General features: G+C 38.7%; 2 protein-coding genes across 2 annotated transcripts in view; both read right to left on the bottom strand.

The window, feature by feature from the left end:
* Window positions 1-4390, bottom strand: part of pde11a (phosphodiesterase 11a) — a 103103-nt gene extending 98713 nt beyond the window's left edge. The window contains exon 1 of the mRNA XM_061235654.1: window positions 3611-4390. Within this exon, the coding sequence (XP_061091638.1) occupies window positions 3611-4390 (780 nt within the window). The remainder of the gene's footprint in view (window positions 1-3610) is intronic.
* An 8854-nt stretch (window positions 4391-13244) lies between these two features.
* Window positions 13245-15370, bottom strand: LOC133125285 (cytochrome c). Its single transcript, XM_061237084.1, has 3 exons — window positions 15196-15370; window positions 13939-14112; window positions 13245-13827 (listed from the first exon to the last, which is right to left on the bottom strand). The coding sequence occupies exons 2-3, from the start codon at window positions 14105-14107 to the stop codon at window positions 13682-13684; spliced, it is 315 nt and encodes a 104-aa protein (XP_061093068.1). The 5' UTR covers window positions 14108-14112; window positions 15196-15370; the 3' UTR covers window positions 13245-13681.
* Window positions 15371-15890: the final 520 nt, after the last annotated feature.

The following is a 15890-nucleotide window of genomic DNA, read 5'->3' as shown; positions in this document are numbered from 1 at the left end:
CCATAGCAGACCAGCATCAGCTAATGGTCCAAAGGGCATCACAAACATAATACCTTTGCCCAAAAAAAGTCTCAGTTTTAAAAAATACCAGTCATTTTAAACAAATGGCAAGTCATAGCTGGATATTGTACTTCTCTGCAAGCGTGTTACTGGAACATGCTGTCGAAAATAGATGTTTATAGCAAGGTGGAGAAATCAATCAACCTGCCAGTGTTGAGTTGTGTAACTCAAAGTTCTACTGAGCTGATTCTTTAGCAGTTCAGGTTTCCGCAACGCAACACTTCATGCATCATGTTGCTCTATCCACAAATGAATATTCATTCATTCATTCATTATCCTAACACGCTTATCCTGAACAGGGTCACAGGTGGCTGGAGCCTATCCCAGCATAAATTGGGTGAAAGGCAGGAATACACCCTGGACAGGTCACCAGTCCATCGCAGGGCACACACACCATTCATTCACACACTCATACCTATGGGCAATTTAGACTCTCCAATCAGCCTAACCTGCATGTATTTGGACTGTGGGAGGAAACCAGAGTACATGGAGGAAACCCACGCAAACATGGGGAGAACATGCAAACTCCGAACAGAGAGGCCCCGGCCGACGGGGATTCGAACCCAGGACCTCCTTGCTGTGAGGTGGCAGTGCTACCCACTGCACCATCCGTGCCGCCACAAATGAATATTTTGGGACATTTGAACATGCCAGATAAAGTGCTGTTTGATTCAAATAGGTGAATATTGCATAAGATACCAACAGCTAGGCCTATATCCTTCTGCAGTCTCCTCTTACAAAGCTCAGCGACACTGATCATCATTCTCATTAAAATCCACAGGCCCTGTACAGTTGTTAAAACAGTGCTGTAGGAGGTCATTTCTTTAATGCCACACCATAGTAATCATATTAAAGATCCTTCCATTTACATTACAAATAGGCATGGTGTGAACATTTGATTAAGTTCTCAACAAAACAAATATGGAATACACAGTGCAGGCAATGCCTAGAAAAAGGTCTCCTACAGCACAGTGTCCCCATCACTGCCATGTTCTCATTCTGTCCTGAGGAAAGAGCACTGCCCCACCAACTTCCAACACTTCCAACAGCAACTTACTTTTCCCAGATATCCCATCCAAGCACTAACCAGGCCCGCACCTGCTTAAATTCAGCCATCTGACTGGAGCAGGGGATATTATGGTATGGCAACTGGCTCTATGATGCTAGGGCAGTGTAAACTGAATAACTGAATTGATTTTCAGTCTCCAAAGTAAACCAAAATAAGCAAACATTCATAAGTGTAAATCACTATCACTGTTCTCATGTAGAAACCAACTCTCCTGTACACTGTGACACTGTACTGCAGGAGGCTGTAGGGTGCTGCCCAGCCCTGTTCCTGGAGATCTAACATTCTGGGGTGAGTTTCCCAATGCATATCTGGTAGTATCTCTTATAGATTTATCATTTTACAGGTGTTTCCTGAAACATCACTACTCAAGTAATTTTATTTATTTTTTACACGACATCCTGGGACTAGTCATGTGTTGAAGTACTGAAGTGTTTTGTGTGTGCCATGTTAAATCCCTTGTAATGATAGAGGACAAATCAATTAGCCTAATACAATTACCTAAGTCAATTTAAACCTATCCAAACCTATCAGAAACCATTTCCATTAATGTGCGTTTTTAAGACATTAGAAGTTTTGGGAATGTGATCTTAAGTTCTGCTTCTTTAAGTTCAACTTTTGCTGATTATGAATTAATTAATGAATTAATTATATTCAAAATGACTCAGTAAATTGGTGTATCATCTAGTTTAAATTATGTTGAAGAAAGTGCAATTTGTTAGCATAACCTTCTGTCATTTTGATTCCATATTGAAAGCACACCTGAAGAATTAACTGAAGTGTAGGCAAACGTAATTTAGAAGGGGGTGGCACATGTCCATTATATAGTTGTTCCAGAACCCCTCATTACTATGCTTGTAGTGTAAATAATATAACCTGGATGTAAACCTGGAAAATATTATCCTGGCCCTCTAATTATTTAACAAGTACGCTAGTGCTTACAGAGCAGCAGATGGGGTGTTATGGCACCAAATGATTCCTGTGCATCATCCAATTTGGGTTATGGAGAGACTGGATTAGTGGTTTAATTCATTAGTTACCTCCATGATATATTGAGATTCCTGGGGGGTGAACCATGCAATATAAAACAAGTCATTTCTGAGTCCTCATGTACATTATCAGATGTCTGCTGGAGAAACATAATGTGGACCGCTATTTTTTTGTCTTAGATGAAAGCAGACATTTATTTAGTGAATTGATCAGTATGGTGTTTTCACATGATCAATAACAATTCCACAATGCCTGAATCTAATATAATGGCAAACTGTGAATTATATTGCAATACATTATGTTTGGGACAGTGAAAGCAAAATTAACTAGAATGCAGAAAGGTGATATTTGCAGGCCTTAAGGGCAATCTCATGACAGACTTGTTTTTGCATATGGAAAACATATACATGTCAGGAGTAAAATAATTATTCTACATGAACGATATAGAAATATTAAATAAATAAAACGCAGTAAAATTGGTTTGATTACTTTTAAAATATATGTAATTGTATTTCCTTATTGTGTTCAAAACCCCATTAAATATCGAATAATGGGAGAATCAGAACTGTAGTAATGGGTGTATATTCCTCCCAAACACCAAAAATGCATCTAGTCAATGTTATAGTCCTCCGTTATTTAATCTTTAGACATTTTGTTAGAAACACGTGTTACATGTCTGAATAAATCCACAAGTCACCCCCATATTCGGACGTGTAGCAGACGTGTATGCGAATGTACAGGGGTTACAAGATCGAACATTCACAAATATTTGTCTAAATATAACTGAGCTATTGGAAGACGCAACAGAGAGCCGCAATTAATTTACCTAGATGGCGACACACGATACACCTTAAGCCTACTGGTCATCTTCACACAAAGGAACTTTCACGAAATAATATTACATCCAATAGCGTAGTAAAAATGCTACGCCCGCCGTTTACAATGTATTGCAATCCAAATATTGAGTGGTTTGCTAATTAGGCAGCCTATTGAACGGAAATAAACGTTCTCGTCTTCTGTAAACAGATCATTGAATGCTGGTTTCATGCATCTTAGCTATTATAGCCTACGAAAAATTCCGTAAACTGAATTCTGTGGCCTGCAAAGTGTAGTTTCATTGGAGAGAACAACCTATATGACACACTGTATCTACACAGCCCACTTTTCTCACTTTTGGGTTACCAACTCTTTAAACACATTTATCTTTGTTTCATTTAAGATTTTGATAATAGACTCCTTCTTACAGGTGCGTCTAACTGTAGAATAGTAACAGGCACATCAACAACATAATAATTGTAGTAATAATAAGAAGAATAAGAAGAATAATATAATTACAAGTATGATTATCAACACAATCATTATCAACAAGATTCGTTTTAAAAAGTATTACTACAATGAGCAGATGTTTCATAAAATGCATTGGTAACAGTAGTAATGAAAATTGCACTTCCCATCGCTGTATGATTGCGGAAAGCGTTATATAACCAAACATACCTGATAAGCGTCTGGGATATTAACAGTCTCTCCGTGTTCAGCAACGTATCCAATAATTCCTTTTCCCCATGGCACCTGTACCTCATCCGAGTTACTCAAAGAAGGCAATACTGTAGTGCCCGCGTGAACATCAAAGAATTTTGACACCAAAGTCTTCTTGTTCGCTGTGCCCTCCACTAAAAACAACGAACAGCGGTCTGCGTCCACCATAATACAAACAAACACGAGAATTTTGTAGCTGAGGCTAGTTAAATCCAAGTCGTTCGATATGTCTTTGACTAGCTCCAGGAAAAACTCCCTTTCATTGTGTTCTTTAAGATAATATTTGAAATCTACGGCTGTCGATGGGTACTGTGGTATGTTAACTCTGGATTCCAGGAGAGCGCTTAAAATGTGAGCAGTAGTTGGTGGAAGGGAGCTGGCTTTCCGCAACAAAGCCCTTCTCCTCATACTTGTCAAAGGCTCCTGTGCCCTGGAATTTACATGTTCATCATACGTCCTGTTCGCGTTAATTGCCTTGGATCTGGCAAAAGTTTTCCTCAGTTCTTTCTGCGAGGCTCGTCTCTGCAAACCATCACCCTTACTCGCCCAGCTATCTTTGCTGCCATGGGACTTGACCGGATCCGCGGCGGCATTCACTGTTTTGTTTGCCTGGTGACTCTTGAGCCATTTCTCCACCATGCTGTGTTTTCCTTTCCTGTTGAGATAGTCTTCAAATAGATCAGGATGTTTGTCAAGAAAACTTTCTACATCAGAAAAGTCCATACTTGGAACTGCCATGTCTGCAATTTCGACTCCCCCCGACGAACCAAACTATTGTGCTCGCACGGTAAATGAACATTTAAAATGGAAAACAGGAGAATAACAGAATATTGGAATTGATTCATAGGAAAAAACATTCAAACAATCCATTTAGATATCACTTTCTAATCTCGAAGCCATGCAATTATAATATATTTGTACCGTATAATTGTGTAATTCTACAGAAAAGCAACGTAACCGTTGGAATTTCCATCTTCTCCACTCCACGTACTTTGTTGATTCTCAAATCCAATCTTTGGTGTTTGAGCAATTGACAGTCCAGTGCTCATCTGGAAGTTGCGCTGCTTCGTGTAGCTACTGTTACTGCGCAGCTGAGCTGGACCAGTGAGGTAGCGAGAGTGAGTCCTCCCTAGAGCACTAGTGACGTTGGCTGTCATTGTAAATTAGCTTTTCACACGCTCGCCTTCGTCATTTCAACATTCATTCGCAGTTTACTGGACAGTTCTGGATTTATAGAAATTGTCATTCTAGTTCGCTGTTGCGATTAGTGTTAGAGCAGGGAGGAATAAAACGGTTTTGTTGGTGTGTATTTACAGAAATTGAATAATTCGTGCACAGTAATGTAAGGAGATACATTAGCTCTGCAGAGACCATATAATAAGCGTTAGAAGAAAAAATAACGTGTGTGTGTGTGTGTGTGTGTGTGTGTGTGTGTGTGTGTGTGTTATGATTGATAATGCATCGTTTTCCAGCAGGGTAACATCGTGGAGTAGCCTGTACCCGTTCATTTTGTCATTCTTCTGTTGTGATGAACTTGCCCATCTATGGTGTGTTGGATATTTTATGTATGGTTTAAAAAATAATTTGATAACCACAATAAACATTCAAAATAGTTTACAGCATCATAAAATCAGCACCAATAAATCAACAATGAGTCCTAATACTAATGGTCGCGCGTATTCACATAAATAGCCTAAATATGTTGTTATGGTTGCTATATAAACGTAAATTACCCCGGAGATTGTGTCAATCGTGAAATCGGATAATCCATTCTGGGCCTTTCTTTGAGGGTGCAGATTACACTGGCCTCTGCCGGTGATTCATGGTGGTCTCTAGAATAGTTTTACGGTCTGTGACAGTGGTTCCCAACCTCGGTCTTGGGGGGCCCCTCAGTATGTTAGTTTTCGCTCCAACCACAATGGCAATTTCAGAATTTTAACAAGCTGTTAATTTGGTTAAATTCGTTGCTACATGTTTAGAGGGGTTGTGTAAGCCACGTTATGTCAGATATTGCTATGCATGGCATGAAGAATACCTTTTAAAATAAAACTGTTTTGGCTCCTGGAATATCAATGAAAGCCGATTGTAGCATACATTTTTATCTGACAGAATGTATGTGGTTAAACTTTGTCTGTGTTCGAAACCGCATACTAATCGAACTAAATTTCAGACTGATTTTCATTTAAATAGGCTAGTACGAGTAGTAAGCTTAGTATGTGGTTTTGACCACAGCCTCTGATAGTTTAACGACGTAGAAGTTAACCATATTATGAGGGCAAGGAAAACAACAGTTTGGACCGAGGTTATGTTAGATTGATATTCGATATTCAGATATTGGGCGAGGGTAAATTTCAATAAAGTGTTCTTCAGATTCCTGTTATGGACACGAAAGAAGTGGCGGCTTGTTGGCTACACAGGAAAACACTACCACTAGACGCACGGCAAATATCAGATTGCTTATGGAAGCGGTCAATGATTTAGAGACCGTCGAACAAGTGCATGATAACTATAAAACGTGGAAACTTGATAACTTCTGTTCTTTGTATTAACATAACAAATCACTTTAATCATTCACTTATATTATTATAAAAGAACGCCTATGAAAGAACACCTGTACAGTTAAAGATATATGAACTTGGCTGATATACATTTATATATAGCATATATATATTTCTGTATATTTTGTAATAGGGACATGCAGTTCCAAAGACAGAATGTTCGACTGAAAGGTAACATTTCCTCAATGGCTCTGAGGTACAGTAATATTTAGGTATGGCATGTTTGCTTCATTTGATATTTTTGAAAAGAACAATCTTTTTTCGTTTTTTCCTCAATGATGGTTTTTTATTTAGATTGAGAGTCCTGGTATCACTTTTCTTTTTTTTTCTTTTTTTTTTTTACTTCTATACCTGGCCATGTAATCATTTTTTTACAACCTTTTTCTTTCAAGAAAAGGTTGGAATTTCTTTCATTCAGGATATGTCCTATTTTATTTTTCATGCTAGAAAGTCTCAAGTCTCTGAGCTAGAGTCAAGTCTCAAGTCTCCAGAATGGTGCAGCCTAAGCAACAGTATGGCTATAGCAATTCATTCCTATGCTGATTGAAGATATGGAAACCAGAAGTTGTTGAGGAAATATTTGTCGCTGTTCCTACTTGTCCCTTTTAGGTGGGTGAAGTTGTTCGCAGCAGTGATGTTGAAAAAGCACTCAAGAGTCAAAGTTGTTCAAACTAAATCTTTAGTTTAAAGAAAAACAGATTAATCTGGGGAATCTGTGTGCTCCGTGCAAGAAGCTTCAAGAGATCAGAGAATTCCAAAGTAACAGTAAGAAATGTCCTAGCCTTTATGCAATATAGCTAACCAATCATCTGTCATACAAATATCGCATTGTCTCTCTTAACCCGCCTTAATATTTTCTGTCACTCTATGACAGCTGAGCTGTCTTGAGCCCCCATCACTGCAATGTCAGGCCGCCCGTCCTGCAATCACCAAACAAAAACATTTCCCTTGTGAAGACGCACGCTACTAGGCCCGCAATCAGAAACCAGCATCATGGCCTTTTAAACACCTGAATAAATGAGCTTCTTGCACTTTGTGTACTCGGGTACACAAAAAACTCTTGTACAGCTCAATATGTTTGAACAGACACACTGTTTTAATAAAAACATCATTATTCTAAACATTCAGTTTCAATAAAAGCATTTTAATCAAACTTCAACAAAGTGTAACCTCAGGTCTGGTGTGGTAGGTAATTGATATATCAATAAATAAGATAAAATAAATAGCCATTCTATTTTTTAAGAACTCTGTGTGACTCATGTGACATAGGCTGTAATATAAGATGATGGTCTTTAACAGAATAGGGGCCAGTTACATGAACAGATTAATCTTAATCCTGGACTAAATGCAGTTTTGTATGGATAATCTCCAATTGAATTTAGTCTAGCACTAGGCTTAATCTGCTGCGACTCAAGAGTAATAATTATAACATAATTTGTAAACAAATTTACAAGTGTTGAAATTTGAATCATGTTCATGTACTCTCACTTTTTAATTTTAAAATGAAAGGTATCTGTTAAGCATTTACTTCAATCAATTTTAAAAATCTAATGAGGCTAGATATTGTTTATGCAAGATATCGGGAGCTATGATTTTTGGGACTACATCTGCATTATGCTATAGGAAAACCTTGAATCCTGAGGAATGCCATTGCACTATTGCAGTGGTTCCCAACCTTTTTTGGCTCGTGACCCTATTTTGACATCACAAATTTCTGGCGACCCCAGAGACTTTTTTTTTTTCTAGAATTAGTTCTTGATCATGTTTGTTATACTGTGTTGCAAATACAGAGTAGCCAGATTAGTGCACAAAGTGACAATTATTTTCCCTGATCAGGAAATACATGTAGAGTTAGGCAAGCTACAAGGCTTGATAAAAAAAAAAAAAATGTTTTTAATCAATTACTACACATTTCAGGCAACCCCATTTGAATTCCATTTGCGACCCCAAGGTTGAAAAACACTGCACTGTTGCATAGTAAAATTCTAAATCTGCATCTACAGTACATGCCAAACTCTAGCTTTTAATATTAACGTCAATTACAAACAAATACAGCTCATATTTTTATGACTAGTACTAGTACAACTAGTACATAACGTCACCTAACAAGACATTCAAAAGGACTTGCTGTCCTGCTTGCATATCGATTTTAAAGAGCAAACTGAAAGGTTTTTAAAATAGTGCAAGCCTTGATCAAGCTCCAGATCAAAATCACATGAATGTGAATGTTGACAATGAAAATGTACGGGGCTTTTCAAGCCAACCTGTAGAAGTTCGTTTTAACTTTACTGTACCTTACGGTCGTTCTCTAGCTTGAATAGCTTTTCAAGATCAACCATATGGCGGTCTGTTGCATAGTGGTTAAGGTACATGACTGGTACCTTGATTCCAGGGGTAGCCACAATAAGATCTGCACAGCCTTTGGGACCTTGAGCAAGGCCCCTAACCCTACATTGCTCCAGGAGAGGATTGTGTCCTGCTTAGTCTAAAATCAACTGTCGCTCTGGATAAGAGTGTCTGTCAAATGCCATTAATGTAATGTCATTTGAAATGCAAGACAACATTGACTGCAACTTGGCAGTCAACAAAATAAGAAAATATGCACTTCTGTTATGCTTATTAAACAGTGACACGAAAATTATACTGAGTCTGAAATGCGTCATTTGGCCAACACAACAGTTTACCCAAGTTACACAACAGTGAACAGAGGGATCAGCTTCGGTGCTGGTAAACTGATTTACCTTTCCGTATGAGTTTTCAAATGTCTGTTGAAATTTGACGTGGTTGCTCCTGCATCGTATGTTTTAATTCTCCACATTTTGCTAGTTGCAATCATTTTGTTTGGCTCGATGAGCCTGAATTATTTAAACTCAAAGGCGGAACAACATGCAGAACTGTAATCTTCGCAAGCTATGCAAGAAATACAGCGTAGGGTGTTTCTATAGCTGCAGCTAAAAGGTGCACGGTGTGGCATGTAAAACGACGTTGGGTGTGTTTTAACTAAGGAATATATTTCTATAAGCAATTGAAAAATAATAATTGGCTGTGACATTATTCACTGCGTCATTTTCACGATGCCATTTGGCAGACTCTTGTTGTTCACGAGTCCTTATTGATGAGTCCGAGTCGAGTCTCAAGTCGTTTTTGGAGTCTGGAGTTCGTGTATGTGCGACTCAAGTGCAACGCGAGTCCCCATCTCTGAGTAGTGTGTAAGTCGGGCAACTATAACCGCTAAGAGTCTTTCAATTTTCACTTTTGGAATTTTTCGTGGCAGAACACCTCTAGCTCAGAAATATTCTTTGGCCTGTATGGTACGTTTGAGATCTCTCCACAGACTTTCAAGAATATTCAAGTCTGGGGTCTGTGGTGGCCATTCCAAAACCTTCATCTGTCTTTCCTGGAGATACTTGGTTGATTTCAAGGTATGCTTTGGATCATTGTTTTGCTGGTATACTAAGCCTCTTTTCAACTTCAATGTCTCGACTGACCTTTGAACATTAGCCTCTAGAATTTCTTGATATTTGGTAGAATCCATTCTTCCTTCCACTTGCACAATATTTCTTGTGCCCCCAGCTGCCACACAACCCCAAAACATAATGGATCCAGTAGTGTAACTTTTAGCCTGTAGTGTAGTGATTAAGGTAAAAGACTGGGACGCGCAAGGGTGGTGGCTCAATCCCCGGTGTAGCCACAATAAGATTCACACAGCTGTTGGGCCCATGAGCAAGGCCCTTGACCCCACATCACTAAATGACATGTAATGTAATGTAATGTAATGTATTGATCCACCTCTATGCTTCACAGTTGGCAAGGTGTTATTCTCTATACTCTTTTATCTCCAAACATACCTTATTTGGTTTCATTGTTCCAAAAGGATTCAGCCTTTCTTTTGCATATAATTCAGATAATGAATCTTGTTTTGAGTTCATATTTTCTGGCAACTCTGCCATGCAGGTCTTTGTTGTTTAAATTATCTTGTACTTTTGTCCTGTGAACAGCTAGACCTGTGTTTGCTACTCTTTTTTGCAGATGTTTTGCAGTGATGTGTGGGTTCTTCTAATCATTTCTCACCAGGTCTCGGGCCATTCTATCTGAAATATTTCTTGGTCTTCCAGACCTTGCCTTGACTTCAACTGTTCCATTTATCTTCCAATTTCTAATTATTATGACAGTGGAAACTGGTAGTTTGAAACATTGAGAGAGTTTTTGTGGCTTTCTCCTTGGTGGAAACAAACCATCTTCATTCTGAAATCATTGGACAACTGTTAAGAGGAACCCATGGTTGGTACTCATCTGACTCATTGAAGCACTAAGTAAATCATGTGGGTCTGGGCCTTAGTAATAATCTTAAAAGTAACAAAGAATAATCCAAAAGGGTTCCAAAACTTTTGCACAGGGCCCCTTTCCTTTTGTAAAAAATTCAAATTAAAAGCAATTTTGTGTTCAAATTTGCAGAAAGGTCTCATGTTTAACTCTGTACCATTTAGAGTTCAGGTATGCTTTCGATCATGTACAGATTCATTGTAACAGACATTTAAACCAGGGATGCCCAACTTTTTGCACCCCACTGTATATAGTCACCTTTCGCAACCTTTCTTTTTGGGAACAAAACCCCAACATTATGGCCAAATATGCAACCAGGGCCCACGTTTTTCTGTTTTTTCTGAATAGCTTTTCCAATTTTAATGAAAGAGTCCTGTGATCAACTTTGTTTTAGTTGTGGTCCATGCAGTCTCCTTTCATAACCTTTCTTTTTTGGGAAAAAATACCAACATTATGGCCAAATATGCAACCTGGACCCAGATTTTCCAGTTTCTTTCTGAATAGCTTTTCCAATTTCCAAAAGTCTTTAAGAAATCTGACTCTGCTGCCAATATGTCTGCTGGCCACACATTCCCTGGACGTTATCAGTATTATAATCAGTTGGTACAATGGTAGAATAGCGGCCAGGAGTGAGAGATCAGGAGCTACAGACATGCTAATTCAGTCACAGCACGATGGCCAGTATGTGATGGTCTGACTGATAGGTGTCGCAAATTTGTCTGCATCCTTCTATGTGTATAGCTATCAATTGCATTCTCGGAGTTCGAAATTCCTTTCCACACAAAAAAAAAACTACTTCTGGAGAGGGCTCATTAATCTTTATTGATGATGTAACTCATGATGGTAGCATTAGGATGAATTTAAAAGTCTACAAAAACATTCTGTCTGTCAACTCACAAAGAAATGCGTCCTAACTAATTGGGAGGAACTTCATCATGCAGCAAGACAATGACCCAAAATACACTGCCAACACAACAAAGGACTTAATTTTGGAGAATTTGAGTTTAAGACTGGCCAAGTCAATCACCAGACCTTAACCCAACTGAGTATTGCATTTCATCTTCTGAAGAGCACATTGGATGGAAAAAAAACCCTGAAACAAACAACTAATACTCTCTGTTCCAATACTTTTGCTCACCTAAAAATTGGGTGGGCTGATACCAAAGGTGCAATGTTAAGAAGTAGGGGGTGACATGGCTCAGGCAGTAAGAGCAGTTGTCTGGCAGTTGGAGGGTTGCCGGTTCGATCCCCCGCCCGGGCTGTGCCGAAGTGTCCCTGAGCAAGACACCTAACCCCCAAATGCTCCTGACGAGCTGGTCGGCGCCTTGCATGGCAGCTAATCGCCGTTAGTGTGTGAGTGTGAGTGTGAGTATGAATGGGTGAATGAGAAGCATCAATTGTACAGCGCTTTGGATAAAGGTGCTACATAAATGCCCACCATTTACCATTTAACACATCTAGATGTAACTTAAATACCAGGAAATAAAAGTGAAATAATTTTAAGGAAATACAAGCTGAAATTCTGAACTCTTGTCTTGTGTTCATCTTTTTATTTGAACCCCAAATGTATTCAGTGTATTGCAAAAACAAAATAATTGACCTTGCTGTTCTAATCGTTTAGGGGACTACTTCATAAATAGGGCATTTTGGCAATTGTTGCAAAAATGAGTTGTTAAGTATAGGCTACATTTTCCCACCAGGGGGAGCTATTCGCCACAATTAAGATATTCGTTTTGAAAAAACATTCTAAAATGTCATGTGCCGTATGTCACATTATAATTGTCTGCTTCATCGTCGTCTGGCTTGGTTTATTCGAGCTTATTTGGGAACATGGCAAAACTTACAAATTACAAGGCCACATTTCTTCATTTAAATCAATTTACATATACATGCATTTTACTCCACTCCTATTGATGATACCTTGATGGAAGAGACACGTGGGCCATGAATGGGTAGTGGTGCATGTACATGTCACGTACACGGAATAGACTTTGCTTTTGTCGTTTCACTTTCGTTTTGATACTCCGTCGCACGTATTATTAGTCACTGATAACAATAATGTCAGGGAAACATTATATCAATCAAGATTAGGGCTGCAGAATATATAGAAAATATGCGATAACGTTGTTGAATATTGCGATGACGATATGAGTTCTGCTTAATGTACCCTGCTAACATAAACCCCAAACAATGCAATGATTTTCAGAACATCACATTCAAATAAATACTATTAATCGCAGTTCAGTCAGTCTTTTGCGATGCGTGTATGGCCCATGTTCATACCTCAATGACGATAGTCTATATGATATATCGTGCAGCCCAAATCAAGAGAGGGCAGAAGCGTTGTGGGTAAATAGGATAAACACGGATTAAGCCTTGGGAAACCCCAGCTGCCCTCCCCTAACAATTTAATGTATGTACTGCACGTGTTAACGACATATTCCGAATTTTTAGCATTATCATTTTATATATCACACATTCATGCACAAAAATAAATAAAGGAACAAGTAGAAGATTATACATTTCTATTGGTGCAATTAAAGATGTTTAGCCATATATTCCATTGGCAATGACACCTTAAAACACTTTGGCCATTTCAAGTCACCCAACTGCAGTATTAATTACCACAGATGTAATTCCTGGGAAACTACATGGATATTGTTAGCTTGTCTAGTCAGTTATGTATGAACATACAAAAATTAAATAAACAATTACAGTTTTAATCAATTTTAATGATAAGATTCCTTCATACACTACAAGCAGCGCTTTGGCCTTCTTCAACGAGTGCCTTCGGGAATACTTAACCACCAACAGATACCAATTTCTAATACACCTGTGAAACCAGGGGATACACTTACTCATTCAACATGGGAGACAACCCAGGACCTGCAATAACCACCCTAACTGTTCAAATATCATTGCATTAACCAAGTTTCAAGTGCAAGTTACTGGAATCTGTGAAATTAGGTTTGCTCTTCATTTAGACAGATGCAAGGCTTGACATCGTTTTTTTTTTCCTTTTTCTTTTTTCCTCCAAGTCTTCTTAAATTTATCAAAACCTTTTTCTGTAGATTACTTCTTAAAATTATTTTACAATAACAACATATAAGTTTACTTTACAGATAAGTTAAATTAGGATGAGCAGAATCTAAGATGTTGCAGACTTTAAATATGCAATTAGATCAGCACGCTCCCCCTTCTTCTTGATGCCGGCAAAGATCATCTTTGTTCCAGGAATGTATTTTTTGGGGTTTTCCAAGTACTCCATAAGTGTGGCGTCTCCCCATACAATACCTAGAAAAAAAACAAAAAAAAAAACAAGATCAACTCATTAGCACTTATATTTGATTCACGAATAAAAAGCGAACTTATACATAATGGGGTCGACCAAGAAAAGGAAGTTACCTTTGCTCTTGTTGGCATCGGTATAGGAAAAGCCTTCAGCCTGGCCCGTCTTGCGTCCGAACAGACCCCAAAGGTTTGGACCAACTTTGTGCTTTCCTCCTTCCTCGACTGTGTGACACTGTGCACACTTCTGGACAAACGCCTTCTTTCCTTTCGCAATGTCACCCATTTTCCCTGGAAATGTTAATTTCAAAATTGTTCATTTGTCTGAAGTAAGTATTAACTTACACAAAAAATAGAAAATAGCCCGCAAAACTACTGCATTCCTTCATCGGAAGTGGGTATAACCCATGGACAATGGCCACGTAGGAAACTTAAATATGGAATTACAGAATGGTCGCACGTTACCTTGCGTAGCCTAGCTAAAACGAGACAGGTAACGTTAGGATAATTCACTCGATAAAGCTTTTTGAAAGAAAAATAAAACGCACAAAACGTTAGCTAAGCAGCTAGCTCGTCAGTAGCATCGTCACTATCGCTTCACGTGGACGCGATGCCGGCTGCCAGAACTAAGGTCATGCAAGGACAGTCTCGACTGTGTAAGACGGCCCCGTCTGCCTACAGAGATCAGTACGCCGACTTGCTAACGTCATAAATGTCATCTTTAAATTACAATATCGATCATAAATGCTGAAATAATATTTATCTGGGCAGTAAGCTTGTGTGGCAGTCTAGGAACTAACATTATAGCAGAATTTAATGGCAACCAGTATTTTTTATATCAACCGTAGCTAACTTGGTAGCTAACGTTACAACGTTGAATTACTTGATACTGTGAGGTTAAATTCAATCACATGCGATCGAGCATTATCTAGATCGAGTATGTCCTTAACATTGGCTACACAAATATCTGTTTCCTCCCTTAAACCATTTGTGTTTAACTCCTATGGCAGGTGGATTTGGATTTGGATCAAATGTCTAGGAATTGTTCACGAGTTAATCTGTCCATCTTCGGCTCGCTATCTAAGATTGCGAGCCACACGTCGTTAATATAACGTTACTGTAACGTTATTATTATCGCAAGCTAATTTGATGTAACAATTGGCCATACGGCTAAACAAATTACAAGCTTTTCGCTAGCTTTTCCCTGACAACGACATGCCGCCACTATCAAGTCAGCACCGGCGAATACTGGCTAGCAAGCTAAGCACCATCATCTTGACATGGTAGCTGAGCTAACGGTCTTGAATGACAAAAATGGAAGTTAAAGAAATACTTGACGCTGATGGTTGAAATAATAAAAATAATCAAGCTTACCTTTTTAGCTAATGAGGTTGTCTTTTTAAACTTTATAGCCGGCTACTTCAGCTACTCTCAACAGCCAGAAATACAAATCTTCGAGCGCATAGAAGGTCACGTAATTTACAGGCACCGCTAAAATACGTCACAATCAGGCGGTACCTAATCACGTGCTCAATGCTATTACGACTATGATGACGAGAACTAATGCGGTGGTTGTAGAGAGGAGTCTTATCAGTTGAATGGGTGAGGCGAGTAGCCTACCTTATAAGGACAAGGCAATGTCCTCATAAGAATGTGAAAATAAAAAGGTCATTGAAAGGCACCTGCGTTTGAGTCCATTGGCATGTATTAAAAGAACACCCAGTACGTTGACAGCTTGTTGTAAACAAGTGAGCTAGCAACCTTGCTAACTGACATACCAAGTTAGCTTTCTCCATCGCTGGTAACGTAATTGTTAACTTAATCATAGGTAGCTGTTCAGATAGATTGTTTGCCTCTCTGCCTCATTCCTGTTCGTTTAAACTAGGCTTCACGTTTGCAAATCAGTCAGGCATTTTACTTTACGTTGGGCGTTGGACGTTCTGGCAGTAAAATAGTGTATTGTTTCCCTGCTGTAATATTCTGACATTTTAGGCTGTTACATGAATTGCATTAGCATACACTATAGCCAGAGCAACTTGCAGTGCTTTGAAACACTATTTCACTCCTAT

The sequence above is a fragment of the Conger conger genome, chromosome 3 (assembly GCF_963514075.1).
Source record: "Conger conger chromosome 3, fConCon1.1, whole genome shotgun sequence".
NCBI classification, from domain to species: domain Eukaryota; kingdom Metazoa; phylum Chordata; class Actinopteri; order Anguilliformes; family Congridae; genus Conger; species Conger conger.
The sequence above is the reverse complement of the archived record's forward strand: the minus strand, read 5'-3'. Positions and strand labels throughout refer to the sequence as shown.